The sequence below is a fragment of the Euleptes europaea genome, chromosome 2 (assembly GCF_029931775.1).
Source record: "Euleptes europaea isolate rEulEur1 chromosome 2, rEulEur1.hap1, whole genome shotgun sequence".
In the NCBI taxonomy this organism is placed as follows: domain Eukaryota; kingdom Metazoa; phylum Chordata; class Lepidosauria; order Squamata; family Sphaerodactylidae; genus Euleptes; species Euleptes europaea.
In genome coordinates, this window is record NC_079313.1 from 11,443,060 (window position 1) to 11,470,747 (window position 27,688).

The 27,688-nt window shown below is 45.9% G+C and overlaps 1 protein-coding gene across 1 annotated transcript in view; it reads right to left on the minus strand.

The window, feature by feature from the left end:
- Nucleotides 1-5,988: 5,988 nt before the first annotated feature.
- The window catches only part of CREB3L3 (cAMP responsive element binding protein 3 like 3), a 33,972-nt gene continuing 12,272 nt past the window's right edge, over nucleotides 5,989-27,688 (minus strand). The window contains exons 3-9 of the mRNA XM_056867705.1: nucleotides 22,485-22,600; nucleotides 14,047-14,181; nucleotides 12,592-12,698; nucleotides 11,939-12,007; nucleotides 10,367-10,451; nucleotides 8,916-9,012; nucleotides 5,989-6,353 (exon numbers count right to left, since the gene is read on the minus strand). Of these exons, the coding sequence (XP_056723683.1) occupies nucleotides 5,989-6,353; nucleotides 8,916-9,012; nucleotides 10,367-10,451; nucleotides 11,939-12,007; nucleotides 12,592-12,698; nucleotides 14,047-14,181; nucleotides 22,485-22,600 (974 nt within the window). The remainder of the gene's footprint in view (nucleotides 6,354-8,915; nucleotides 9,013-10,366; nucleotides 10,452-11,938; nucleotides 12,008-12,591; nucleotides 12,699-14,046; nucleotides 14,182-22,484; nucleotides 22,601-27,688) is intronic.

Sequence of the window (27,688 nt, forward strand, 5' to 3'; positions counted from 1 at the left end):
CTACTAATGCATAGGGCACATCAGCCAATGAGAAAAATCCTTAAGACTGTTACAAAATAGGAAAAATGATTATTGAGACAGAATTAAACTCACATGTATTAGATACATGTTAACATGTATCTAGTTAATATGTGCTAAATCTAAATCAAATGTGCTAAATCAAATTCCTGCTTGGGGAGGGGGGGTTAGGTTTGCCAACCTCCAGGTAGTAAGTGATAACACCTGTGCCAGAGTTAAAGCAGGTTAAGGAAATAGGCAGCACCACCTTCGGAGGAATACATGTGCACACATACAATTCGTTCTTAGACGCATGATCTCTAGAGTGACGGTCCCACCGGCTACATTCACAATCTATATTTGCCGGTTACCTTATGATTTATTATTGAGCTGATAAAGCCCTTCGAAACGTGGACGCAAGACTAGCCACATGTTCTCTTACCTCTGGACCTAATTTCGAATCCTTTGGACCCTTTCTTCTTGGACTTATATTTATCTCCCAGAACTCCCGGGCGGGACATTTTTTTGGAGACTTTGCCTCGGTTGAATGAACTGCTTTGCGTTTATGTATGCTTACTTGTGGTATTGTTTTATCATTGTCTCATATTGTTTTGGATTTGCACGTGTGGCATGAAGTTAATGCCTTATTAAATCACATGCTTCATTTGTTGCATAATTGGCTTGTATAATTGAGCCCTCGTGCTGCCTATTTCCTTAACCTCCAGGTAGTAGCTAGAGATCTCCTACTATTACAACTGATCTCCAGCCGATAGAGATCAGTTCACCTGGAAAAAATGGCCGCTTGGGCAATTGGACTCTGTGGCATTGAAGTCCCTCCCCTCCCCAAACTCCGTCCTCCTCAGGCTTCGCCCCCAAAACCTCCCGCTGGTAGCGGAGCGTGACCTGGCAACCCTAGGGGGGTTTAATCTTCTCAAAACATCACTGGGGGGGGGGGGGGCAGGTGCTTCTGCAGACCATAAAGTTTGCAGTAGATCAGCCATAGTAGATAATGAAGTTTTTTTCAGTAATGTTAAGGAGAATGAAATGACTCTGAAATGCTTAGATTTTGATTCTTGGCCTCCATTTCAAATAACAGGCCATTTATATTTGTGCTATCAACTGGGCCTAGTTGACGATTCATTCTTACCTTTCCAATTACAAAAAGGACGACAGAGAGCATCACCTACTCCCTTGTTACAAAGACCAGGCCCTACATGGTCACGACCAGTCTCCTCATTGGCCATTTCCACACCAGTCACTTACAGCTTATTATCCTCATGGTCAATCTGTGAGGGTCAGCCGCATATACAGAATTTATGTCTGCATTTCCCCACTCTCGCTGTTTTATATATTCTGCCCGAGGACGTTTTATTTCTGTCCGCACCTTCCGGAAAAAGTAATGAAAAGTTACGTGGGGAGCGTCATGTCATTCATGACATTGGGAATGCCCAAGCTCTCCCTTTCTCCTCCCCCTTTTTTTGTTTTGTTTTTGCGCATGCGCTTTAGTATGGGTGTGAAAGTGCAATGTGATTGGCTTCATAAAAACAATAAAAATGCATGGAAATGGTTGGCAAGAGGAGGGGGAAAACCTTCCCATGGGATTGTTTGACGCGAGAATCATCAAAGTTCAATACCGGCCATGCCCCTTGTGCGCTTAATGTATCCCATGAAATAGTTATCGATAAAAAAACCCATGTATATCAAATGTTATGTCAGGCAAAATGAAATCCAGACCCCGCGTGAAACAACAGGGATGGTTAAGCCAATGCTCCAATGTTCTAGCGCTGGACAACAGATATCTAATATAAAAAATTAAAAAAACAGGGAAATGGTTGGCGAGGGGAGGGGGAGTTGAGGGGAAATGTGGGGTGGGGAAAGGGGAGTTCAACCCAAAATTGGGATTGAACCACGGAGGAGAAAATCTCATATTTGACCATTCCTCAGGGAAAGTTGTATTGAAGCTATAGAAAATAAATACATTGTGTTATTAGTGTTTGCTGATAAGATGATAAAATGATTTCAAAATGTTTCCAGCACCAAATGGAGGACCAAGACCAGTGTATCTCCAAGAACTTAAGCTTCTTTTCCTATCAAGAGATTTTGGGATTGGTTTTAGCTTCTCTTGCTCTTGTACTTTCTCTGGGCACAGCTCTTGTCCTGGCAACCATCATGAAGCACCGAGACACACCCATTGTCAAGGCCAACAACCGAGACCTCACCTACATCCTACTCATCTCCCTCCTGCTCTGCTTCCTCTGCTCCTTGCTGTTCATCAGTCAGCCCAGAAAGGTCACCTGCCTTCTGCGCCAAACTGGCTTCAGTACACTGTTCTCCATTGCCATTTCTTCCATCTTGGCCAAAACTGTCCTGGTAATTCTGGCCTTCAAGGCCACTAAACCAGGAAACATGACAAGAGGATTGTTGGGGAGACAATGTGTGAACTCCATCATCCTGGGCTCCTCTCATCCAAAGTCTTATTTGTGCCATTTGGTTGGGGACCTCACCCCCATTCCCAAACTTGGACTTCCATTCTTTGGAGGAAGAGATCATAGAGGAATGCAACGAAGGGTCGGTCACCATGTTTTACACTGTCCTTGGTTACATGGGTTTTCTGGCCCTCATAAGCTTCGTGGTGGCCTTCCTAGCTAGGAAACTGCCCGACAGCTTTAATGAAGCCAAGTTTATCACCTTCAGCATGCTGGTGTTTTGCAGTGTTTGGATCTCCTTTGTGCCAACCTACTTGAGCACCAAGGGGAAGTCCATGGTGGCCGTGGAGGTCTTCTCCATCTTGGCCTCTGGTGCTGGTCTCCTGTGTTGCATCTTTCTCCCCAAATGTTATATTCTTGTCTTGAGGCCTGATCTCAATAGTAGAGATAATCTCATAAGGAAAAAAACATAGGAACCTAAATCCTGGAATATCCTCTACTAGGCTGGTTTCCAATTAATTCTGTCCATCCAGGAGGGCTGTTAAAAATATGACGTCCCAAAAAAAGTGTGTGTGTGTGTGGGGAAATTTCATTAATAAATATGAAGGTCTTGGGTCCCAGCAATGTGTTTTGTTTTTCTGTTACATATTGTGGAATGTTCAACCACTGATATCTCCAGTGGACAAATCTTTTCAATTGAAAGAATTGAACAAAAGATTGATCATATAAATTTCATTTATTTGTTTAAATTTATAGCCCGCTCTCATTCCCGACCAGGTGAGATTTTCAAAGCAAGAGATGTTCAGAGGCGGTTTGCCATTGCCTGGCACAACCCTGGTATTCCTTGGAAAGCTCCCATCTACATATCCTGAGATCTGACAAGATCAGGCTAGCCTGGGCTATCTAGGCCAGGGTGATCATATCATTAGGGGGTTACAATATCACAATAATTACTTGGTTAGGTGTTCCTGTATCTTGAAGTCTATTTTGGTGTCTTCTAGATTGCCTTGTATTTGATCTCTTCAGATTATACCATAGCGGTATTCTAAGCTTTGGAAATGTTTGGAGATTAAATTTCTCTCACCTCTCTGTTGCACTCAGACTTTCCAATCTATAGGAGACCCATACATAAAAACATTGTTCCTAGTGGCCCCAACAAACACAATCAAAGATGCTCCCTAGGGAGTTAGGAGTAACCTCTGCTTCAGGGTGGCTGAGACTGGGATCCATGTTCTGGTGATTCCTAGAGCTACCCTTGTCATTCTGGGTAGCTCTAGGAATCGCCAGGAACTCTATTGTCAGAACTTCCCATAAGTAGACAAGGCTTTATTTTTCTTTTTAAATTTCCTACTTAGGAGGATGATTGAACCCTTCTCCTTTGGCTGCTGATCAGGTGAGCATCAGTGGGCAAGGACCTCGGTTACCTGGAGGTCTCCCACCATAAGCGGGCAAATGGTAACCCTAATCATGGACATGAGTGTGTCTATTTCTGTCGTTTCATTTTGTTTCTATTTTTTATTATCATAAAATTTGTAAATAGAAAATTATAATCATTTATACTTATAATCAAGTGAGAAAACACTTGATTATAATTATAATTATAAACCAATTATAAATATAAACCAATTATAATCACATGAGAAACCACTTGGGTGTCTTGCAATAAAGATCCTATGAGACTAAGACAGCAAGATAGATTTTGGATAAATGTCTGTTCCCCAGTAGAATCGGGGCTCAGTGTTTGGCTTGCTAGAGTAACTGAGCCGCAGCTGCGAATAAAACTGTTTTTCTTGATAAAGGTTTTGGGTCTCTCTCCCCCCCCCTCGAACCCTGGTTTCTGCTACAAGACTGAAAAGCAGCACCATGTAGAGTTCCTTCATCCCCCAGTGACGATGGGAATATTAAAAACAGGCACAAAGCCAATCAGACAAAAAAATTCTGGCAATACATAAAAAGCTTAACATCAGTTAAAAACCTCTTGCAATTAACGAATCGCCATTGAGACGGGTTGTGAAAGCAATGATGACACATTCTGCCATACAAATTGTGTGGTCCAGGCCTGCAGGGTAAATCTCTCGTTCTCTGTGGTAAAGACAGGGTAAATCTCTCGTTCTCTATGGTAAAGACAGAGTGGTAAAGGTAAAGTGTTGATTAAAACACACTCTGACAAATTCTGAAGTGATAAGAGAAGTCTGTTGGGGGGGGGCATATTACTGTGAATGCCAGAAGAGGCCAGGTGAATTTGAAAGATCAGCTGTTGCAGTTATGGGGGAATCGACTTGTATATACTATAAAAGGCTGACAGGAGGGCCGTTTACTCCTCGGGTGCAGGCCTGGTTGTGGAAATTGAATAGACAAACGCAATCGGTTGTGTATTCCAACATTTACTTCTCAAACTCAAATTGCTGCTAATTTTTAAACATACATGCTACATTTAGCTACTGACAGTTTAGGGCAATGGAACTGATGGTTTGCCCCTGTGTCCTTGGAGGGGGGTAGCCACATTCATCAATTACTAAAAACAAAAAGGAGATTTGTGTCTCTTTTAATCTGCTCATCATTAAGGTGCCACAAGAGCCCAGCTTTTCTCTAGATGCCAGTCGCTGCCCCAGGACGCTGCTTCCTACCACTTCCTGGCTTTATTTGAGAGAAACACACCTGTCTCAGCTTTCTGTGTGCTGAGATGCCCACACCTTGCTTCAGAGGAGGGCAAGGCCAGATATATGAAGGGTCTCCCAAGTAGGGTTGCCAGTAGGGTTGTCAGGTCCTTCTTCGCCACCGGCGGGAGGTTTTTGGGGCGGAGCCCGAGGAGGGCGGGGTTTGGGGAGGGAAGGGACTTTGATGCCATAGAGTCCAATTGCCAAAGTGGCCATTTTTCTCCAGGGGAACTGATCTCTATCGGCTGGAGATCAGTTGTAATAGCAGGAGATCTCCAATTAGTACCTGGAGGTTGGCAACCCTAGAAGAGATCCAGAAAAGGCGCTCACACATGCCTTGGGTCACTCTGGGGCCTGCTGTTGAAAGGTGAACAAGAAAGAGAAGGAGGAGGAGCAGTTGGTTTTTATACCCTGATTTCCTCTACCTTTGAGGAGTCTCAAAGAGGCATACAAAGGCCTTCCCTTCCTCTCCCCACAACAGACACCTTGTGAGGTAGGTGGGGCTGAGAGTATTAGAAGAGAACTGTGACAGGCCTGAGGTCACCCAGCAGGCTTCATGTGGGGGAGTGGGGAAACCAACCCAGTTCACCAGATTGGGGCCCACCGCTCATGTGGAGGAGTGGGGAAACCAGCCCAGTTCTCCAGATTAGAGTCCACCATTCATGTGGAGGAGTGGGGAATCAAACCCGGTTCTCCAGATTAGAGTCCACCGCTCCTAACCACTACACCACAATCGCCCTCACGACACCGCCTCTTTCTCTCTCACACACCACAGCCTCCTACCCCAGCTTCTTCCTCCTTGCTTAGCGGGAGAGGAGCAGTTTCCTTTGCACACGCCCAAGCACCCCTATCACCACCCCTATTAAGTCCCAGAATGCCATACAGAGGGAGGCAGCAGGAGGGGACGGTCACAGCTCTTCGGCCTGCTCCAGGACCCTTGTGCCGGGGTGACCGGACTCTGTCCATGCCACCGACGCCAAGCCGTGCCCGTGGATGTGGTCGTCGTGCCCGAGTCCCTCCAAGTCCAGGGGGCCCCCTTCTGAGAAGGACTCCGTGCCGTTCTTCAAGACAGCCTCAATGGCCTTGTGGGAACTGGACAGTGAGTGGCTTCCGATGAAATGGCCAAGGGTTTCTTCCTCCTGCCCGCTCTGCCCTTCGTTGGCATACTCGGTCCCCAGAGGTTTCTCTGGCTCCTTGGCGCGTAAATCGGCATCTCTGGCGAGGGAGGGGACTACTCTGGAGGAAGCGTCGTTGTGGAGGGACCTGGAAAAAACTGGGGAGGGAGAAGAAACATACAAGGTGTGACTGGCATTAACATCAGGCAAGGCTGAGCATTCTCTGCGGTTATGCGTCGAGACAGCCAAAAGCCATCTTGGCTCTGCGATATCCATTTTGGTTTCTCTGGCTGGTCTGCTTGTAATTTTCCATTCTTGTGCCAGCACTTCTCACAAACATAGGGTTGACAGGTCCCTCTTCACCATCGGCGGGAGGCTTTTGAGGTGGGGCATGATGAGGGTGGGTTTGGGGAGGGGAGGGACTTCAATGCCATAGAGTCCAATTGCCAATGCTACCATTTTCTCAAAGTACTAACTGGAGATCTCCTGCTGTTACAACTGATCTCCAGCTGATAGAGATCAGTTTTCCTGGAGAAAATGGCCACTATGCCAATTGGTAGGGTTGCCAGCTCCGGGTTGGAAAATACCTGGAGATTTTGGGGATGGAGCCAGCAGAGGGTGGGGTTTGGGGAGGGGAGGGACTTCAATGCCATAGTCCAATTGCCAAAGCGGCAGTTTTCTCCAGGCGAACTGTTATCTATCTACTGGAGATAAGTTGTAATAGAGGGAGATCTCCAGCTACTACCTGGAGGTTGTAGCAACCCAAAACAGCACTATGACAATTCAAAGCAAATTAAAGTGAATTTTATAGTGCAATAGTGAAAAAATATGTACACAAAAATATGTACAAAATAGAAGTACAACAAGATACAAAATTTACAAAATGCAATCCAATAAATATATTATTCTTCAAGGATTTGTGATATCCCTTGAAGAATAATATATTTATTGGATTGCATTTTGTAAATTTTGTATCTTGTTGTACTTTTATTTTGTACATATTTTTGTGTATATATTTTTTCACTATTGCACTCTATAAAATTCACTTTAATTTGCTTTGAATTGTCATAGTGCTGTTTTGGGTTGCTACAATTATCCTCACAGCACTGAGCCTTCTTGTCTTGCAGTACCTGGAGGTTGGCAACCCTACCAATTGCACCCTATGGCATTGAAGTCCCTCCCCTCCCCAAACCCCTCCCTCCTCAAGCTCTGCCCCAAATACCTCCCGCCACTGGTGAAGAGGGATCTGGCAACTCTAACGTAACCTCTTTAAGTAAGTCAGCTAGATAGATTTTTTTAAATTTTCTTGTATGTAAATTTTCTTGTATGTAACCATTGACCTTGTAACCTGTGTTTTTAAAACCCAGAACTGCTCAGCTGCGTTATCTGGTGTAAGCACTTGTCCCGTGACAATCCCACAAACAACATCCACAGATGAGGAGTCTAAAATAGAGTTGATTTATTGGAAAAAGTCTACAGGTTAACAGCAGCTATAGGTAAGTTGGCACGAATGAGAGCTAGAGGCACGGTACAAGGCCTAAATGAAAGAGTATTGGTCATATCAAGATAGCATTGGCAGCCATGGCAACCCCCCTCCCAACGAGGACTGTTCCCACGGGAGTCAGAGTCAGAATAGGAATTTGGCGGTTAACAGGGCCGACCTTGAGCCGCACCTGGTGAAACCAAAACATTCTCAGTCTGGCAGTCTCTGCAAAGAGCAGGCCTGATGTTGGCATTTAGTGCGAGTTCCATTTCTGTCAGGGCAGTTAAAGGGTTAACTTGTTTACCTCCATAGTTTAGAATTGTCTCAAGGTGATGACACAAGAGACAGATGTAAGTATTCTATTGGCTGGAGAACTGCCATTGGGAACGTGCACCAAGTCATGAAGTCAGAACTGCTTTTATTACCCCGTTCTTTTGTTTAAGGTGTAACTTTGGGGCAGGGTGACCAGTTGCTTTTTCAATCTCAAACAAGCAAGATGCCTGCTCTCAGCCCTCTTGGGCTAAGAGACAAGAGATTTTAAGCCTTAGGAACCTGCTAATACTTTTAGCAAGATTTATAGGGAACTAGATAGAAAGATGTTAATTGTTTTATCCATGTTACCCTTCCTAATTTTAGTACAGTAAAGGATTTTTGTTTGATTAAGAAACAAGTCTTTGACTCTGTTTTTATTGTGTGCTTGACCTGAATTCTTTCTAACTGCAATCACGATTCATTGGGCCTCTATAGATTCCAATACCTGACACCAGGAGAGATCAAGGGCTCTGTTTCTACGGTATGAGGACTATAGAAGGTTCCACCTGCAGCAGAATTGCCAATTTTCTCATCCCAAGGAAGCTATGTCCATGAACGCTACTGCTCTCACTGTCCAGGGAAATGGGGACTGTACAATCAATAGGGTTGTTGGTGGGAGGTTTTGGGGGCCGAGCCTGAGGAGGGTGGGGTTTGGGGAGGCGAGAGACTTCAGTGCCATAGAGTCCAATTGCCAAGGCAGCCATTTATCAGCTGGCGATCTGTCGGCTGGAGATCAGTTGTAATAGCGGGAGATCTCCAGCTAGTACCTGGAGGTTGGCAACCCTAACAATCAATCAATCACTTTAAACCATCAGCTTCCCCTCCCCTTGGTCAGCCACTGATTTCAGCTGGCCCAGGGACCCCAAGGAAATTTCAGGCCTTCTGTGGCCCCTCAGTGGCTTCTGCACTCGGCTCTGTAGCTCACCTCTCACAGGTATGAAGTCGCCTTCCGTCTCGGCCTTGTTGTGAGCAAAAGGGCTGATGGACGGGAAAACAATCAGGGCAAAGGAGAGCAGGAGGACCTGAGAACCAGACCGAAGAGAAAGTGGAGTCAGGCGGCTTCCTTCTGGCAAGAGGACAGCTGTTTGGGGCAATCTGGGAAGCCTTGTGGCCTGGCTACCCTTTACAAGGGTAAACGTAGTCCCCTGTGCAAGCAGGGTGATGTCATGGGGTGATGTCACATCCCAACTTTTACTAGGCAGACTATGTTTACGGGTTGGTTTGCCAGTGCCTTCCCCAGTCGTCTATACTTTACCCCCAGCAAGCTGGGGACTAATTTTACCGACTTCGGGAGGATGGAAGGCTGAGTCGACCTTGATCCGGCTACCTGAAACCGACTTCTGTCGGGATCGAACTCAGGTCATGAGCAAAGCATTTGACTGCAGTACTGCAGCTTACCACTCTGCGCCACGGGGCTACCCTTTAGTTTATTCTAAGCTCCTTCCGAAAGTCAGATCTGACTGGTCTGGGACCAGAGAATCTCACCCCATATCAATCTGCCCATGAATATTCTGTTAAATGCTTTTTCCAGGTTGTCCCTGCCTGCTGAGGCTAGACTGGCAGGTATTGGGCACAGGGCCTTTTCTATGGTGGCACCGTAGCTTTGAGACTTCCTCTCCAGAGAGATCTTCCATCGTGTTGTCATTATTTAGTATAGAGGTTTCAGGGAGAGTAGAGATAATGTTCCTGATTTCATTTCCTTTTATACACCCCTGGACTGGATGGCCTAGGCTTAAGAACGTAAGAAAAGCCCTGCTGGATCAGACCAAGGCCCATCAAGTCCTGCAGTCTGTTCACACGGTGGCCAATCAGGTGCATCTAGGAAGCCCACAAGCAAGACGACTGTAGCAGCATTCTGCCTGTGTTCCACAGCACCTAATATAACGGGCATGCTCCTCTGATACTGGAGATAATAGGTATGCATCATGACTAGTATCCATTTTGACTAGTAGCCATGGATAGCCCTATCATCCATGAACATGTCCACTCCCCTCTTAAAGCCTTCCAAGTTGGGAGCCATCACCACATCCTGGGGCAGGGAGTTCCACAATTTAACTATGCTTGCTTGCTCTCCTCACATGTGGGAAGTTAAGCAGGATTGACCCTGGTTAGTAATTAAATGGGAGACCACCAAGGAAGTCCAGGGATGTTATGAAGAAGCAGGCAACGACAAACCGCCTTTGTTCATCTCTTGTCTTGAAAACTAAACGGGGGGTGGGGGCGTCACCATAAACCAGCTGCAACTTGACAGCATTTCCCAGTACTGATTTTGTCAGCGCTTTTGATTCTCTGCTTTTCTTTTGTTCTGTCTCTCTGCCCATATGCCTGTGTGCATCCTCAGTCAATCTTATCCTAACGGTAAAACTGCCCACGTACCGCCACACAAGTTCCAGTCTGAGCTGCTTTGCTGCTGGACTGGATCACCAAAGCTTGAAGTTTCTTCAGCTGCTGGAGGAGAGACCTGGTAGCCAACGAGACAGATACAACCGTCACGCGCTGGTACCAAAACAAGGAATGGACCACCTGGGCCCAAGAGAACAGCCCACCCCACCACGTTCCAAAGACCGTAAGCCACACACAATAGGAAGTGTGAGTTATGTTCTTTTTAAACAATTTATCATGATTTTCATTAATTAGAAAATATGCCCGCTCACTCCGCCAGTATGTTCTCCACTTAAAATGGGTTTGTCAATATTACCCGGAAAGATGCAGCAATACTTTAGTACCCTTGAGGAACCTCTTCAACGGAGAGCATTGATGTTAGCTCGACTCAATTCCTTTCCATCTAAGGTTTTATACGGGAGATTTACTCAGACTCCCTTTAACAAGAGGGTATGTCCATGCGGAACGGGCCAGCCAGACACCCTACAGCACATTATCTTAGATTGTCGTTTACATGAAGAACCCCATAAAAAATTTATACTACCCTTAATCAGCAAATGGATGGACCCTTATAGAACATCCACTTGCCAATTCTTGCTGAACGACATTACAACTGATGTTACGGTGAAGGTGGCGGAGTTTTCGGCAGAAGTTGTTAAGGTTTTCAAACTTAATTTTAATCTAGATATGTATTATCTGTTTATCTCTGACCTTGTGACCATCAGTATTATGCCATTAAAGGCTATCTGATTCATTAATACAACAGTATTTACAATTCTTTAATTATAATAATTTGGGTTTTCTTTTTCTTTTCTATGATTTCAGGAACAAAAAGAAGGAGAATTGGTTTTTTATGCCAACTTTCTCTGCCTTTTAAGGAGAATCAAACCGGCTTATGATCACCTTTTCTGCCCCTCCCCACAACAGAGCTCAACTTCTCAGGCTTTTCAGTAAGATAACCTAAGCCTCAGGTATAACACGCTGACATAGGGGTTGAGAAACGGTTCTAAGAGAGCTGTGACTAGCCCAAGGTCACCTAGCTGGCTTCATGTGTAGGAGTGGGGAAACAAATCCAGTTCACCAGATTAGCCTCCGCTGCTCATGTAAAGGAGAGGGGAATTGAACCCAGTTCTCCGGATCAGACTCCACCACTCCAAACCACCGCTCTTAACCACTACACCACGCTGGCTCCCAAGACATCAGGTGTATACAGAACAAGGTAAGTCCCACTGAGCTGACATAACATTTTGCATTGCTGGTAAAAAAGGCAATTTTTTTGCCCTGCTTGCATTCAGACTTTACAAAGTATTTTCAGTTCACTCACAGCCTTTAGATACGGTTGAAATCCCCTTAAATTTCCAGTTGGCCTTATAGAGGAGTCTGTGAAATCTGAAACGGTGCACGTTCCTGTGTTGACCAGTGTCGGTCCTCCACAGCACCATCTTACCCAGTGCTGAACGCTGTCAGGATGTGAGGCTAAGCCCTGATCACACTCTCTGCCCCCTCCACCCAGCTGCCTGTGGAGAAATAGACTTCCTCAGATCCCACTAGCCGTAGGCAACTTACAAGTTTTGTTTCTCCAAATGAACAACTTTCCTTTGTAGCTCCTGGTTCTGAGCCGTACAGGCAGACATCCTACAAGAGACCAAAGCCAGGAGAAGTGAGTGGGGACCGTGCAGAATCAAGAAGTGTTTGAGGTTCTGGTAGCTGATCTGTGAAACTCCATTGCTGTTAGAGAGGGATGCTAGCGTCCAGGTGGGACCTAGGGATTCCCTGGAATTACAGCTCATATTCCTACAGAGATCAGTTCCCCTGGAGAAAATAGATGCTTTGGAGGGTAAACTCTGTACCATTGTACCCTACTGAGGTCCTTGTCCTCCCCAGGCTCCATCACCAAATCTCCAGAAGTTGTCCAACCTGGAGCTGGCAACTAGGGTTGCCAACCTCCAGGTCTAGCTGGAGATCTCCTGCTATTACAGCTGATCTCCAGCTGATAGAGATCTGTTCCCCTGGAAAAAATGGCTGCTTTGGCCATTGGACTCTATGGCATTGAAGTCCCTCCCCTCCCCAAACCCCGCCCTCCTCAGGCTCCGCCCCAAAAACCTCCTGCCGGTGGAGAAATGGGACCTGGCAACCCTACTGCCAACCCTACTCCCACCCACCCACTGTCATTGGCCAGGGGGGACCTGACAACCCTAGCACAGGGTAAGATCTCTTACCGGGACTCCAACCCGTCAATATACTCCTTTTTCTTCTTCCGACTTTCCTGTGCCGACTGCTTGTTCCGGATCTTTCTCCTGATCTTCTTGAGCACCCTTTCCTCATACTGCCAAGGGGGCAAAAAGCACAGATTATCAACCGGCTTGGGGCCATGGGGACATAAACCTGAGGTGGGGGGGGAGGTGGGGGTAGTCTTAGCCAATGGACAACAGGGGCAGCTGCCCCGGGCCCCACCCAGAGGTCCTTCCTGAGGAGGGGGGAAGGAAGAGGAGCGGTCTCCCACTGTCACTCGTGGTTGCCCCGTTTGGGACTCAAATGCGACAAATTATATAATTTCAAAAAATAGATTTATAATTCCACATATAGACTTACAATATTCAAAATACTTTTATCCAAACAATGCAAACTAAACAAATTCTTTTGGACGCACACCGTAACGGGGTGAGGGGGTTTGTGTGTGTCTAGACTCTATCAAGAGACCAAATGCCGTAAGGGGTCTAGACTCTATCAAGAGACCAAATGCCATAAGGGGTCTAGACTCTCTATCAAGAGACCAAATGCAGTAAGGGGTCTAGACTCTATCAAGAGACCAAATGGCGTAAGGGGTCTAGACTCTATCAAGAGACCAAATGCCATAAGGAGTCTAGACTCTATCAAGAGACCAAATGCCATAAGGGGTTTAGACTCTATCAAGGGACCAATCTCCAAGCACTCAAGACGGAACGGTCACAGCTGAGACACCAGACAAAGATGCGTCCCACCCCCTTAAGGGATCAATGGCCAAATCCTCAGAAGAAAACAGGCAGTTCCAGTGGTGATGGGGGCAGAGGAATCCTTGAAGGCCAGCTGCTGGGCAGCAGCAGTAGTGGAAGGTGACACTGGCGGAGGATCTTCTGTAGACAACGGCAGTGCCACTACAGCTAACCCTGGTTAGCACTGCGCAGGAGGCAATGGTAAAACCACTTCTGACCAACCCTTACCTTTAAAACCCTGTGTGTGTGTTAAGTGCCATCAAGTCACTTCCGACTCATGGCGACCCTATGAATCAATGTCCTCCAAAATGTCCTATCTTTGACAGCCTTGCTCAGATCTTGCAAACTGAGGGCTGTGGCTTCCTTTATTGAGTCAATCCATCTCTTGTTTGGTCTTCCTTTTTTCCTGCTGCCCTCAACATTTCCTAGCATGACTGTCTTTTCTAGTGACTCTTGTCTTCTCGTAATGTGACCAAAATATGATAGCCTCAGTTTGAAAACCCTTGAAAACCCTATGATGAGACAATCCAAAATGAAAAGTTTTGGAGGACATTGATTCATTGGGTCGCCATGAGTTGGAAGCAACTTGACAGCACTTAACACACACACACACCACAGCAACTTATTAGCAACCACCCCGGGCAGCTTTCCCAGAATTCCTTGGGTCAGAGGGATCGAGCAACGTGGCAGTGCCCTTCTTACCTTGGTGAGGGGCAGCTGAGTGGGCAGCGTCACGCCTTCTTTGGCCAGCAATTTCTTCTCATCCTCTGTCAAGACCAGTTCCTGGCAACATCCGGGGTTTTGCCGCATCAGGGACGGGGCCATTGCCTGCTGATGCTGAGACATTGCAAGAGAGTTACTATGATAAGTGATAATCGCGATGCTTGGTTTTTTTGTTTTTTTTTTTGAAAATTTTATTGGTTTTTATAATATAAATTTTCCATGTTGACAAACAACAATAAAAGTAATATAAAAAACTAAATCATAAGTAATGTTGTTATAGTTATTTAAGTACTTAAAATAAAAAATAAAGGAAAATTTGTTGACTTCCCCATCACCTCCGTCCGCCTCTTAATAAAGTATTCTATCCCATTGTGATATGATCTGATCTTAATTATTCTTATATCTCAGTTAAGTTTCAATCACAATATTCTATTAATATAATTAATTACACTTCTTTATGTTAGCAATGTCATCTAGATCATATTAAAAGGTACTCTTCCATTTTCCCCAGTCCTAGTTCATATTCACAATATTTCATCCAAGCCTCCCATTCCCCCATAAATTGAACATTGTCCTTTTGGTTTAAAGTAGCTGTAAGTTTTGCCATTTCCACCAGTTCAAACATTTTCATAATCCAGTCTTTTTTCCCAGGAGTGTCTGCCCCTTTCCATTTTGCTGCATAGAGCAATCTTGCAGCTGTTGTCGCATAGATCAAAAAAGTCCTTTGTATTAACAAGTCATCAGGTATCATACTTAATAGCATCATTTCTGGTGTTTGGGGTATATTTTTTTGCACTATTAGTCTTAATTCATTATAAATCATACCCCAAAAATCCTTAGCTTTGTCACAAGTCCACCACATATGATAAAAAGAGCCAACTTCTTTATTACATTTCCAACATTTAGGGGATGTCACTTTGTAAATCCTTGCAATCTTCTTAAGTGTTAAATGCCATCTTTACATCATTTTGTAGATATTTTCTCGAATTGACTGTGCATTTATTCCTTTCAGGTCCTTCGACCATAGTCTTTCCCATTTATTTAAAGCGATGTCGTGTCCCACAGTTTGAGCCCAATTGATCATTGTTGGTTTAATTGTTTCCTGCTCACAATATATTTGCAAGAGAGTTACATTGCAAGAGAGTTACTATGATAAGTGATAATCGCGATGCTTTGGAAATCAAAAGCAACCCCGTTAATAGAAGACTGGCTGGAGAAACTAGCTGAATATGCAGAGATGGCCAAACTGACAAATATTGTCAACAAAAGACCGGAGGAAGAATTCTGAGAGAACTGGAAATTATGTTTTCAATATGTGACCAATTAACACCTGTGAAATAAGTTTGTAGTAGAGAAGTTTTTGTTTGTATACAAAGATGTTAAGTAGTTTCTATTGTAGTGGAAAGTTGTGATATTTTTTAAAATTTAATATTGTATTTGTATAATCTATAATTGGTTAGATATTAGAGCAGATGACACAGTAGCTGAAATAATTTAAAGTAGGAGGGCTCAGTGGTAGAGCCTCTGCTTTGCATGCAGAAGGCCCCAGGTTCAATCCCTGGCATCTCCAGTTTAAAGGGATAAGGCCTGAGACCCTGGAGAGCTGCTGCCGGTCTGAGTAGACAGTACTGACTTTGATGGACCAAGGGTCTGATTCAGTATAAGGCAGCTTCATGTGTTCATGCGTTCAAAGAGAACCTCAGTTTTTATATGGTAACGTTATGTGCAGTTCTGGTTCTCGGTTTCAAAAAGGGTATTGCAGAGCTAGAAAAGGCACACAAAGGGATTCAAAACTGATTAAAGGAAGAATTTCTTCATACAACGCATAGTTGAATAGTGGAACTCCCTACCCCATGATGTGGTGATGGGTGCCAACTTGGAAGGCTTTAAAAGGGGAGTGGACATGTTCATGGAGGAGGGGGCTATCCATGGCTACTAGTCAAAATAGATACTAGTCATGATGCATACCTATTCTCTCTAGTATCAGAGGAGCATGCCTATTATATTAGGTTGTGGAACACAGGCAGGACAATGCTGCAGTCGTCTTGTTTCTGGGCTTCCTGGAGGCACCTGGTTGGCCACTGTGTGAACAGACTGCTGGACTTGATGGGCCTCGGTCTGATCCAGCATCGCCTTTCTTACGTTCTTATGTTCTTAAAGAGGCAACTAAAATAATTATGTGGTTGGAACACCTTTCCTTTGAGGAAGGGATGAAGAGTTTGGGGCTATTCCTTTCCTTTCCTTTTATCCCTTAGAACAGGGGTGGGGAACCTTTTTCCTGCCAAGGGCCATTCGCACATTTATAACATCTTTCGGGGGCCATACCAGGTGTAGATCTCCCGTGGGGGGAGAGAGGCTAGGGTGCCAGGTCTCCAGCCACCACCTGGAGGTTGGCAACCCCAGGGGAGGCCACCCAGAGAAGGCCTGCAGGGCGCCCCCACTCCCCCCTCCCAGGTGGGAGGGCAGCCAGCGGTGGGCCCCAGAAAACGAGGCGCCAGGGGGGGGCAGCCCACAGTCGATTGGCAAGGGAGGAAGGGAGGAAGGAAAACAGAGAAAGAGGAAAAGGGAGGGAGGGAGAAAGAGAGAGAAAGGGAGAAAAAATGGAGAGAGGGGGAGAAAGAAAGAAAAGGACGGAGGGAAAGAAAAAAAGGACGGAGGGAGACAAAGAAAGAGACAGAAAAAGAGGGAGGAAGAGAGGGAGAGAAAGGAGAAAGAGTGACAGAAACAGAGGAAGAGAGAAAAGCCTTCCCCCCCCACACACACACACACCCGCGCATGCCAGCCTGCGCGACCGGGCCCCAACCACCCCACCTCCCCCACCCACACACACACGGCGGCGCACGGAGCACCAAGCAACCGGGCCCCAGTCTCCGTGCATTCCCCCCCAGAGCTCCGTGGCAGGGTTCCCGCAGCAGGGTTCCCGGAGCTCCCGAAGGCCACAAAAAATGTCCTCGGGGGCCGCATATGGCCCCCGGGCCTGAGGTTCCCCACCCCTGCCTTAGAAGCTCCTTGATCAATTGATCTTGAGCAGCATATATCTAGTGTTGGAGGGATATAAGGACTGAAACAAATCTTGCCACTGACAATGTAGCCTTGGAGTCCCTGTCGCTTAGTAAAAAAGGCATTATGTCAGTCACAGAGGCATTGGATTTGTATATTAAAAGGGGGGAAATATAGTGCGATCGAAGTTCCTCGTAAAAGCAGCATTCCAAAAGGGCATGGGCTAATGTGTCAATAGAGCCAGAAGAGCAAGGGCAGATCCTGTCTGAGTATGGTATATTCAGAATTCTGCCCTGCATTACCATAGAAGGATTAGCATTCAATCTAGCCAAGCAAAAAGCTCTACAGAGACGAGGAGTTGTCAGATAATATGTATAGGCAGGCAGACCATGTGGAGGGGGTATTCCGAAGAACTGGGATGAACAGATGCGACGAGCACGAAAAGTAGTTTTTTTATAATCGAGCTCTTCAATGCGCCTTTTAATCTTGGCAAAAGCTTCAGTTTTCCCAAGATCTGATAACATATCCTGCGAGAAGCCCAGCAACGCCAGTTTCTCATCTAAGATTTTTTGGCATGAGGATTTGAAAGGGTCATGCTTCAGAGAAGCTAGGAACCCCTCAGTGCTAAAGCACAGTTTAAGGTGGAGTTTAAAGGCGGCCAACCACGCCCTAGCTTCAAGTGACATTTGGCCAAACTCGGAAAGAAGAGTAACGCCAGCAACACATCGAGGGGCATTTAGGAGTTTTCGTAAGAACTGAAGCAGTGGTCGATCTATAGATTCATTGATGACTGTAATCCAGATGGCAACACCAAAGAGGATAATTGGGGTAATTTTCAGGTTAAAAACCTGAATAGCCCCTGGAATATATTTGCCACCTTTGGTGTGAAAAAAATTGACAATAGCACCAACCCCAGGTTTAATTTTGTTGGACACTGCTTTTTGATGGGCATTCCAATTTAGGTTATGAGAAAACAGAATGCCAAGGTAAACAAACTCCTTGACTTGGTCAACCTCAAAGCCATCTAATACCCAGCGAAAAAGAGGCATTTTTCTCCTCTTAGTGAAGATCATGATCTTAGATTTATGATGGTTTATTTTAAGACCTTCCCTAGAGCAGTACTCAGAAAAAGTTTGCAAAGATATTTTCAAACCAATTCTTGTGCGGGACAGGAGAACTGCATCGTCAGCATAGAGTAGAATCGGGGTGGAATGGCTTGCAAGCTTTGGGGGGTGGCAAAACTCTGAGAAATTGGTTGCCATATCATTCAGGTATAGATTAAACAAGAGAGGAGCAAGGAGGCAACCTTGTCTAACTCCCTTGGCCAGTTCAAAAGGCTCGGTTAGTTCTCCTTGGTTGCCACAGCGAACCTGAGCTGTGAGGTCAGTATGAAATTGCTGGATAAGCCATAGTAACCTCCTATCCATAGTAGAATGTGATAGTTTCAACCATAGCCTCTCCCTCGGGATGGTATCAAAAGCTCCCTTAAGATCCATAAAACCCGCATAAAGGGTGCCATTTCGGGGGGAGGAATATTTCTCGGCTAGATGGGAGAGCACTAAACAGTGGTCCATGACAGACCAACCCCTTCTGAAGCCAATCTGTTCCCAGCCAAGGATGTCATTACTCTCAACCCAGTCCAACAGCCTCTTTAATAAGTAGGAGGAATACAATTTGCCTAAGCAAGACAAAAGGCTGATTGGACGATAACAGCTTGGGTCAGAGCGCTGACCTTTTTTAAAGATTGGGACGATAATGGTATGTCTCCAAGATTTTAGAATAGCTCCTGATGCATTAATTTGTGTGAATACAGGAGCAAGAATGTTGGCCCACCATTCGCTGTTGACTTTAAAAAGTTCGTAGAGAATTAGATCAGGACCTGGGGCTTTGCCTGAGCGTAGGCGATCAATGAGCGGTTTAATGTCCTTAGGAGACACATCTGGCCAGGAATTCAGCAAAATAGAAGGTGCTACAGGTATAAGACCCTGGTTTTCCACAGAGTAGGAGAAGTGGCTCTTGAAGTAAGCTACCCAGACCGAAGACGGGATACATGCGGGGACTCTGACATAGCCATTACTTAAAGAATTCACAGTCCGCCAGAAGGTTGAATTATCATTGTTGTTTATAGCTGTAATCAAGCTCCTCCAATTTTTATATAGGGCCTCTTTTTTCCTCCAGTTTACCAAGTCCTTGTAGTTCTTTTTAATAGTTAACAATTCCTTCAATACTGAAATAGTGTTGTTCCTTCTGAATTCTCTATGTTTCCTGGTTATTGCTCGTTTGAGTAGTCTACACTCGCGGTTAAACCAAGAATTTCGTTTGTATAGAGCGTGCAAGCTTGAGGTGATTTCTTTAGTAAATAGAGGTTTAAATAAATCAATTAATCTGAAAAAAAACATTTAAGACAGTAGCTGCAGACTCTTGCTCAAGGAGGGCAGCTTTCAACGAAGTCACCTCCAAAAGCTGCATTTTGCCACGCACCAAGGAATCAAGCTCAGGGCTCCAGTAAACACGAGCTAGGGCTTTTTGGGATTGGTGCAATATTTGATGGTAGGACGGTATTAAGTGTGGAACACATAATTGGTTGATTGAAAGAGAGATAGGGAGATGGTCACTGCCCATGTAATCGCAGACTTCCATATTACTGATTAGAGGTAAGAGATCTAATGAAACCAGAAAATAATCGATAACACTGGCACCATTTTGGTTAAAAAAAGTGAAATCTCCATTAGGGTCGATCTGTGATCACCCATTTACTATTATTAGGTTCCTCTGAATAGCGAATTGGGCCAGACTTAAGCCGGAAGAATTGATTACCGAGTCCCTGGAAGTTCTAGTATACCATAGGGAACTCAGGAAAGATTCATCAAAATTCCCTATAAGATTTTGGAAGAGAGTATTATCATCCGGCCCTATTCGTGTGTTAAAATCACCAGCCATAAGAATTGGAATAGTTGGGTGGTTGTTTTTGATGTCATCAAATAGTTCTCCCAGACAGGCCCAGTTTCGTGCAGTATTACTTGATCTAGCAGGAGGAATATAAACAGAGAATAAAATAAGTGAAGAAAAAGTCAGATTTACTCTAACTGCTAGCACCAACTCTTCAGCCAAAAGGTCAATTGAGCTTATGCTTAAAGAAGTGGAGATAAAGCATGCTAGTCCTGCACGAGGGCGGCCCACAGAGCCTTTGATTGCTTTTTGGGTAAAAGAGGTAAAGCCTGGGAGAAAGATCTCATTTGTGGCCCAAGTTTCCTGAACAAGGATGATATCAAACGTCGAGAGAAATAACTGTATATCAGGATCAGTAAGTTTAGCTGCCCATCCAGCAACATTCCAGCTGAGAAATTTGCAGCAAGATGAGAGTCAGTCCTTATCAGGGAGTTCTGTAGGAGACATCTCCCTAAGCAAGTTAGAATCTGCTGTAGGAGGACACACTATTATGGTTGGTTCCAGAGGAACCGGGGCATTGCCTTGAAATAGGTCAGACTCTTGGGCTGGCTGGCTTACTAAGTCAGGAGTCATATCCAAACCGTGTGTTTGGAATTTGGCTGGTGCTCAGTTCTAGTAGAAAGGGAAGGTACCCTTGGTTTAAAAGGGGGTAAATGGGCCTGTGCTGACTTAATCTGGGTAAGGTTATCTTTAAGGTTCCCTAGCCTCATTATTATATTGTTTTGTTCCTTTGTTGGGAGAATGCGAAAAGAACTAACTAGTTTTGCATCCTCCATTTCGAGTATATCATCAACCGGGTTACATGGCTGGAGCAGAGAGCATCTAGAATCTGGTGGTAGGCTTGATTTACGGTACATGAATTTTAGATTTGAATCAACTGGGGAGGCATTCTTTAAACTAGTTGGAGACAGATCTATCAACCTTGTGAGACTCAGCCTGGTTTTGGGGAGCAAATTTAGTTGATTTTTTAAAGAGGGGCTTGGGAGGGATCTTAGATGAGAGCAGAGGTGCTATTGTTGTTGTGCGAAAGGATTCTTTGGGGAAAATGCCAATAGTCGGTCCTGATTTTCAAGGATCAGCGCTGGGATACGGGGGAATAAAAAGTAAGGGACAGACGATGTTCACTTAATAATCCTGGGAGTCTATCAAAGTATTTCAAGTCAATATCACTTGGGTGGCAGTGAAATAAGAATGCTAAATGCTCTTTAATTCGCCATTTCCCATGCCAGCTTATAACACGCCCCTGGTAAGAACGTATGCTTAAAGAGATCCTGAAGCTATCAGGGATAAGGGTAGGGTGATTAGGATAGTGGGACCTTTGTACTCCATGCCTTCGAAAAAGTCGGGTTCTGTGCATAGGTGCAGGAAGATTGTTTTCCTTTTGGTGCAAGATCAGGGGAGTTTAAGTGTGAGAGTTGTATTTCCAAAATATCCAATTTGTCATAGATCTTCTGGAGGGTTTTGGAAATAAGAAATGTCTGCGAGGCTAACAGACTTAAGGTGTCATACTGGTCAGTATTTCCGTTCTCCTCCTCTATGCAAGCTTGGGGGTTGCCAACATTTGAGGATATTTTAGGGGTAAAAGCAAAGCTTGGGCTAAATGGTGTACTCTCCTGAGCATCAGGGGCAATGGGGTTAGAAGACAACTCAGTAGGCAAGTCCTGCAGCACGTTAAACCTATTAGTGGTGTTAATAGGTATAAAAAAGTCATCCATCTTACTTTGCTTACTAAAAGGGAGGTTTTCAGTTTATGGGAAATATGACCAAAGGGATACATGAGAGAGGGCTATGAAATTTTGCACGGCAGAGGGAGAGAGCGGAGAGAGAGAACTGGAGAGAACCAGGCAAATCTGCAGGTCACCCGGTGAATTAGGGGGATCGTGGATTGTTGAAATGTTGCCTGAAATGTTGAAGAGGAAGAGGAAGAAGAAGAGTTGGTTTTTATATGCCAAATTTCTCTACCACTTAAGGAAGAATCGAACCGGCTTACAATCACCTTCCCTTCCCCTCCCCACAACAGACACCCTGTGAGGTAGGTGGGGCTGAGAGAGCTCTAAGAGAGCTGTGGCTAGCCCAAGGTCACCCAGCTGGCTTCATGTGTAGGAGTGGGGAAACCAATCCGGTTCACCAGATTAGCATCCACCGCTCATGTGGAGGAGTGGAGAATCAAACCCAGTTCTCCAGATTAGAGTCCACCGCCCCAAACCATCGCTCTTAACCACTACACCATGCTGGCTCCTATTAGAGTTATGCATGACCTCACTCCCTGAGATTTTGAGGCTGGCTCCGCCTCTTGTGGCAGCCATTTTGTAATTGGCTCCACCTCCCGTGGCAGCCATTTTTTGCTTTCTCTCACTATCCAGTAACTGAATTCCAAGGGTGCCTGCAGGCTTCAAAAGATTGGGGATGCCTGAATTCTAGGCTGTCTGAATGCCTAACCGCAGCCTGTAAAGAATCAGACTTCTCACCGTATCACAGTTGTTCGACAGCAAAAGATCCTTTACTGTCAACGTGCATGAAGGTGAGTTCAGATGGGGAGTAGCCAGTTCCTGCTTTTCCGGATAAAAGCCTGCTTCCCAAATATCTGCAGAGAGAAAAAAGAAACCCGTTTTCATTCTCAGCAAAAACAAAAAACAAACCCAAGGTACTGAAATCTGAATCACACTAAAACTTACAGGGTTGATTTGATCTGGATTGTTTTGTTGGCAGCCCAACCCATCCCTGGTCTCAAGATTGTTGCAATGCGGTGCATGTGCAGGAGAGCATGTGCAGATCAGTAAAACGCCGCACTTGAATCAGCTATTGCTTTTTTTGTGGTGTTTTATCAATGTGTAAGTCCTGACTAAGTCCAATTTGGTGAAAATGTGTCCCTCCTTCAGTTGTCCCAAGAGATCAGAATCAGGGAGGGAGATGAATCTCTGACCGCCTTTTCCAGTTGCTTTGGGATGTTTGAATTTATGGTGATGCCTTTTGGATTAAAAGGGGCCCCAGGGGTCTTCATGCAATTCATTAATGAGATCCTCCATGATCTACTGTTCAAAGGAGTGGTAGTTTGTTTAGATGATATTCTCATTTACTCTAAAACCATGGATGAGCATGTTGCCTTTGTTCGAGAGGTGTTGCAACATCTCAGAGACAATCAGCTGTATGCTAAAGTGTCTAAATGTGAGTTCCATAAAAAGCAATTGACTTTCCTAGGATATATTATCTCACACCAGGGACTGACTATGGATCCTGAAAAGGTGCAAGCGGTGCTCAGTTGGGAACCACCCTCTACTCGTAAACAGGTCCAAAGATTTCTCGGGTTCGCAAATTTTTACAGGGCATTCCTCCCACATTTTGCTCAAATTGCACTACCCATCACGAACCTCCTTAAGACTAAGGGAAAGGGGAATACAGCCACCTTACCCAACGCCCGGGTGGAGTGGACCCCCCAGTGTCAAGCCGCCTTCGATAGTCTTAAACAGCTTTTTACCTCCAAGCCTGTTTTGCAGCACCCGGACTGCAATCAACCATTCATAGTGCATGTAGACGCTTCTGACGTAGCGATGGGGGGGTGCGCTCCTGCAGCAGGGGGAAGATGGGCACCTGCATCTGTGCGCTTATTTTCTAAAAAGTTCACTCAATTGGGCCATTTGGGAAAAGGAAGCCGCTGCAGTAAAGCATGCCCTGACAGTGTGGAGGCAGTTTTTAGAAGTTTCCAAGGTGTTTTTATAATGATAACGTTTACCCCTTTCCCTTTTCTCTTCCTGTACTCTCCAATTATATAAATAAAAAATAAATAAATAAATAAAAGAAGTTTCCAAGGTGCCCTTTGAAGTGTGGTCCGATCACAAAAACCTAGAGGCCCTAACGGGGGGGGGGGGGGCGCAAGCTGTCCGCGAAGCACATACGCTGGGCGGACTTCTTTGCCCAATTTCGATTAGTCCTAAAATATGTACCAGGGAAGCAAAACCTTCTGGCTGACGCTTTATCCAGTCTTCCCCTATATCCCACCAAGGTTGATCGGCCCACAGAGTCGCTCTTCACCCCTGCCCAACGAGGTCTGTTGCCCACTTTGGCTGTACAAACCCGTTCTCGGACCCGATCCCCAACGCCGCCGCTTTCGATGGGGGGGAAAGCCCCACGCCTGGCTGAGCCGGCAGCGCTGCCCGCCTCCCTTCCTCCTCCCCCTGAGTGACTGACAGCCACAGTTCCTGAGGTGCGGGGCCCCGAGCGCCCCGTTCAGTCGCTCCCTGCACCTGTGTCGGCTCCGTCCTTGGTCAAGCTGCCCCCCGACTCCTCTCTGGAGGGGGTAGAAGGACTGTCTGATTCCTTTAAGGAGACTCTCCTTCGCAGTTATCAAGCGGAACTGTCCTTGCAGACCCTTCCAGCTATTCTAATTAAACACGGGGAGTTTTGGTACAAAGATTCTAAATTGTATGTTCCGAAAGTATTGCGGGGGGAGGTTTTGGGTTTGGTTCATGGCGCCAAGACCACTGGACATTTCGGATTTCTCAAGACATTGCATTTGCTACGGAGACAGTTTTGGTGGGTGGGCATGCGGTCAGATGTGGATTCCTTCATCTGCAGCTGCCCCATATGTGCAGCGGCCAAACAATCTCAGGGCAAACCGCCCGGACTTTTACAACCGTTAGACTCCCTCCAAACCATGGGAAGTTATTGCAATGGACTTCATGACGGACCTACCCCCTAGTGGGGGAAAGACAGTTCTTTGGGTGATTACTGATCTGTTTTCGAAACAGGTGCATCTTGTACCCTGCACAGGTATCCCTTCTGCCCTGAAATTGGCCCGCCTCTTTGTGTCACATGTCTTCCATCTACATTCCTTTCCACACAAGATAGTGACGGACAGGGGGTCAACTTTCGTGGCCAAATTCTTGAAGACTTTTCTCAAATTGGTTGGAGTAGAACAAGGACTGTCTAGTGCCTTCCATCCCCAAACGGACGGTCAGACTGAACGGGTGAATGGAGTGTTGGAATGCTATTTATGCTGTTATGTTAATTACCATCAAGATGATTGGGTAGACCTGTTGCCTTTTGCTAAGTATGCTTATAATAATGCGGTTCACCAATCTACGGGGTTCAGCCCTTTCCAGGTTGTCCATGGTAAAGAGTTTGGCCCCGCTGGTCATATTGATGTTTCTGAGGAGGAGGGGGGAGCTGATGTGGCCGGATGGGTATGTTCAATTCAAACAACCTGGCCATGGCTGGTTAAAAATCTAGAGCGGGCCAAATGGCGTTACAAGGCTCATGCTGACAAACATTGCTCCCTGTAAGCACTTGTCCTATTGAGAACCACAAACCACAGCAGGAGACGAAGATGTCCAAAGAAGCTGGTTTAATGGTAGCATAGGTTAGCAGAGCAAAAGAACCCAAGACAGCAATGGGGCAAACTGGCTTGCACTTGATAATATAAAAGCATTGGAAAAAAGGCATTCAACAGTACGGTACAGCTTCATGAGATTACAGATTACAAACAGTACAGAGGCGCCATGGTTCCCACGGAATACAGTCGGCTTCAAAGGAACCAAAAATGCAAAACAATCCTTGAAGGCAGTTGGCGAGAAACGAAATGAAACTAAGCGAGATACAGAGCTGACATTCTGCCCCTCTTAGGGCCCCCTCCCATTTTGCAAGGGGGATGGTTTGTCAGGGTAGGCGGTGTGGAAGGCATGCACTAAGTGTGGAGCGGAGACATCCTGTGCGCACACCCACTCGTCGTAGGCAGGGGGGAAGTATTTCCAACGAACCAGATATTGTAGAGAGCCATGACGTATACGAGAGTCCAAAATCTTTGACACCTCAAAATGCTCCTCCCCCCCCCCCACCATCATAGGCTGTTCAGGAGGCGATTCCGGGTGCCAATCCGAGGAAGCGATATGTTTGAGGAGACTGACATGGAAGACAGGGTGGATACGCCTCAAGGTCTTAGGGAGAGTCAGTTCCACAGTGACGGGGTTAATTATTCGGGCAATGGGATATGGCCCCACGTACTTGGCGCTGAGCTTATGGCAAGGGCGGGTGGATCGTAGGTTCTTGGTGGAAAGGTTCACTAAGTCACCAATCTGAAAGTCTTTGCTGGGAGAGCGATGCTTATCTGCTTGAACTTTATATTTGCGTTTGGCTCTGGCCAGATTTTTCACCAGCCAGGGCCAGGTGGTGCGGAGAGCCTGAGTCCAAGTGGCTACATCGATATCTCCCTCCCCCTCAGTTACATTCACATGAGTAATAGGACCGAAATCCTGACCATACACAGCGTAGAAAGGGCTAAAACCTGTAGATTGATGTACAGCATTATTGTAAGCATATTCTGCAAAAGGCAACAACTCAACCCAATCATCTTGATGATAATTGACATAACAACGTAAATAACATTCCAACACAGCATTGACACGTTCGGTTTGCCCATCCGTTTGGGGGTGATAAGCGCTAGATAGACCCTGCTCCACCCCCACCAACTTGAGAAACGCTTTCCAAAATTTAGCTACGTAGCTACTTCCGCGGTCGCAAATTATCTTACGCGGAAAGGAATGCAGACGGAAAACACGTGATACAAAAAGGCGGGCCAACTTGGGGGCGGAGGGGATACCCGCACACGGAACCAAATATACCTGTTTGGAAAATAAATCAGTAACAACCCACAGTACAGTCTTTCCTTCACTGAGTGGGAGGTCAGTCATAAAATCCATGGCAATCACTTCCCAGGGTCTGCTGGGAATTTCCAGTGGTTGTAGCAGTCCCGGGGGCTTGCCCTGGGATCGTTTGACAGTGGCACAAATGGGGCAGCTGCGAATAAAGGAATCCACATCCGTACGCATGCCCACTCACCAAAATTGCTTGCGTAACAAGTGAAGGGTTTTCAGGAAACCAAAGTGCCCTGCAGTTTTAGCTCCATGGGCTAATTGCAGGATTTCTCTCCGAAGTACTTAGGGCATGTACAATTTCGAGTCTTTGTACCAACAACCACCCCGTTCAAGCAAGCCTTGGGGTAGAATTTGAGCGGTGCGTTTGGCCAGGCATTGAGTACGAAGGGAGTCCAAGAAGGAATTGGACAGGATCACACACACCCCTGCAGAAAAGGGTGAATCAGGAGCCGTTGGCGATGGCGACGGAGTGTGGGGGGGAAACCAGTTCCTGCGGCGCGCTGGTGACAGGCGGCACGAGTGGGACTGGTGAGGGAGCCGGCTCTTTTGTGTCCGACGCTCTGCTGTCCACTGTTTGGGTCTGGGACTGGAGCAGAGTTTGGGACCGAGTTTTTACAGCTAGCATGGGCAGAGCTCCTCTTTGCGCTGGGGTGAACAAAGAGTCCATAGGACGATCGATCTTTACTGGATATTGGGGCAACCTGGAAAGAGCATCAGCAAGCACGATTTGCTTCCCAGGCACATGTTTAAGTACAAAACGAAATTGTGCAAAGAAGTCAGCCCAACGTTGTTCTTTTGCGGACAGTTTCTGGGTCCCCGTTAGGGCTTCTAGATTTTTGTGATCGGTCCAGACCTCAAAGGGGACCCCGGACCCCTCCAGAAATTGTCTCCATAAAGTTAGGGCATGATGGACGGCTGCTGCCTCCTTTCCCCAAATTGGCCAGTTCAGTTGAGCGTGCGCAAATTTCTTAGAAAAATAAGCACAGGGGTGAAGCAGACCGTCAGACCCCCTCTGTAGAAGAGCC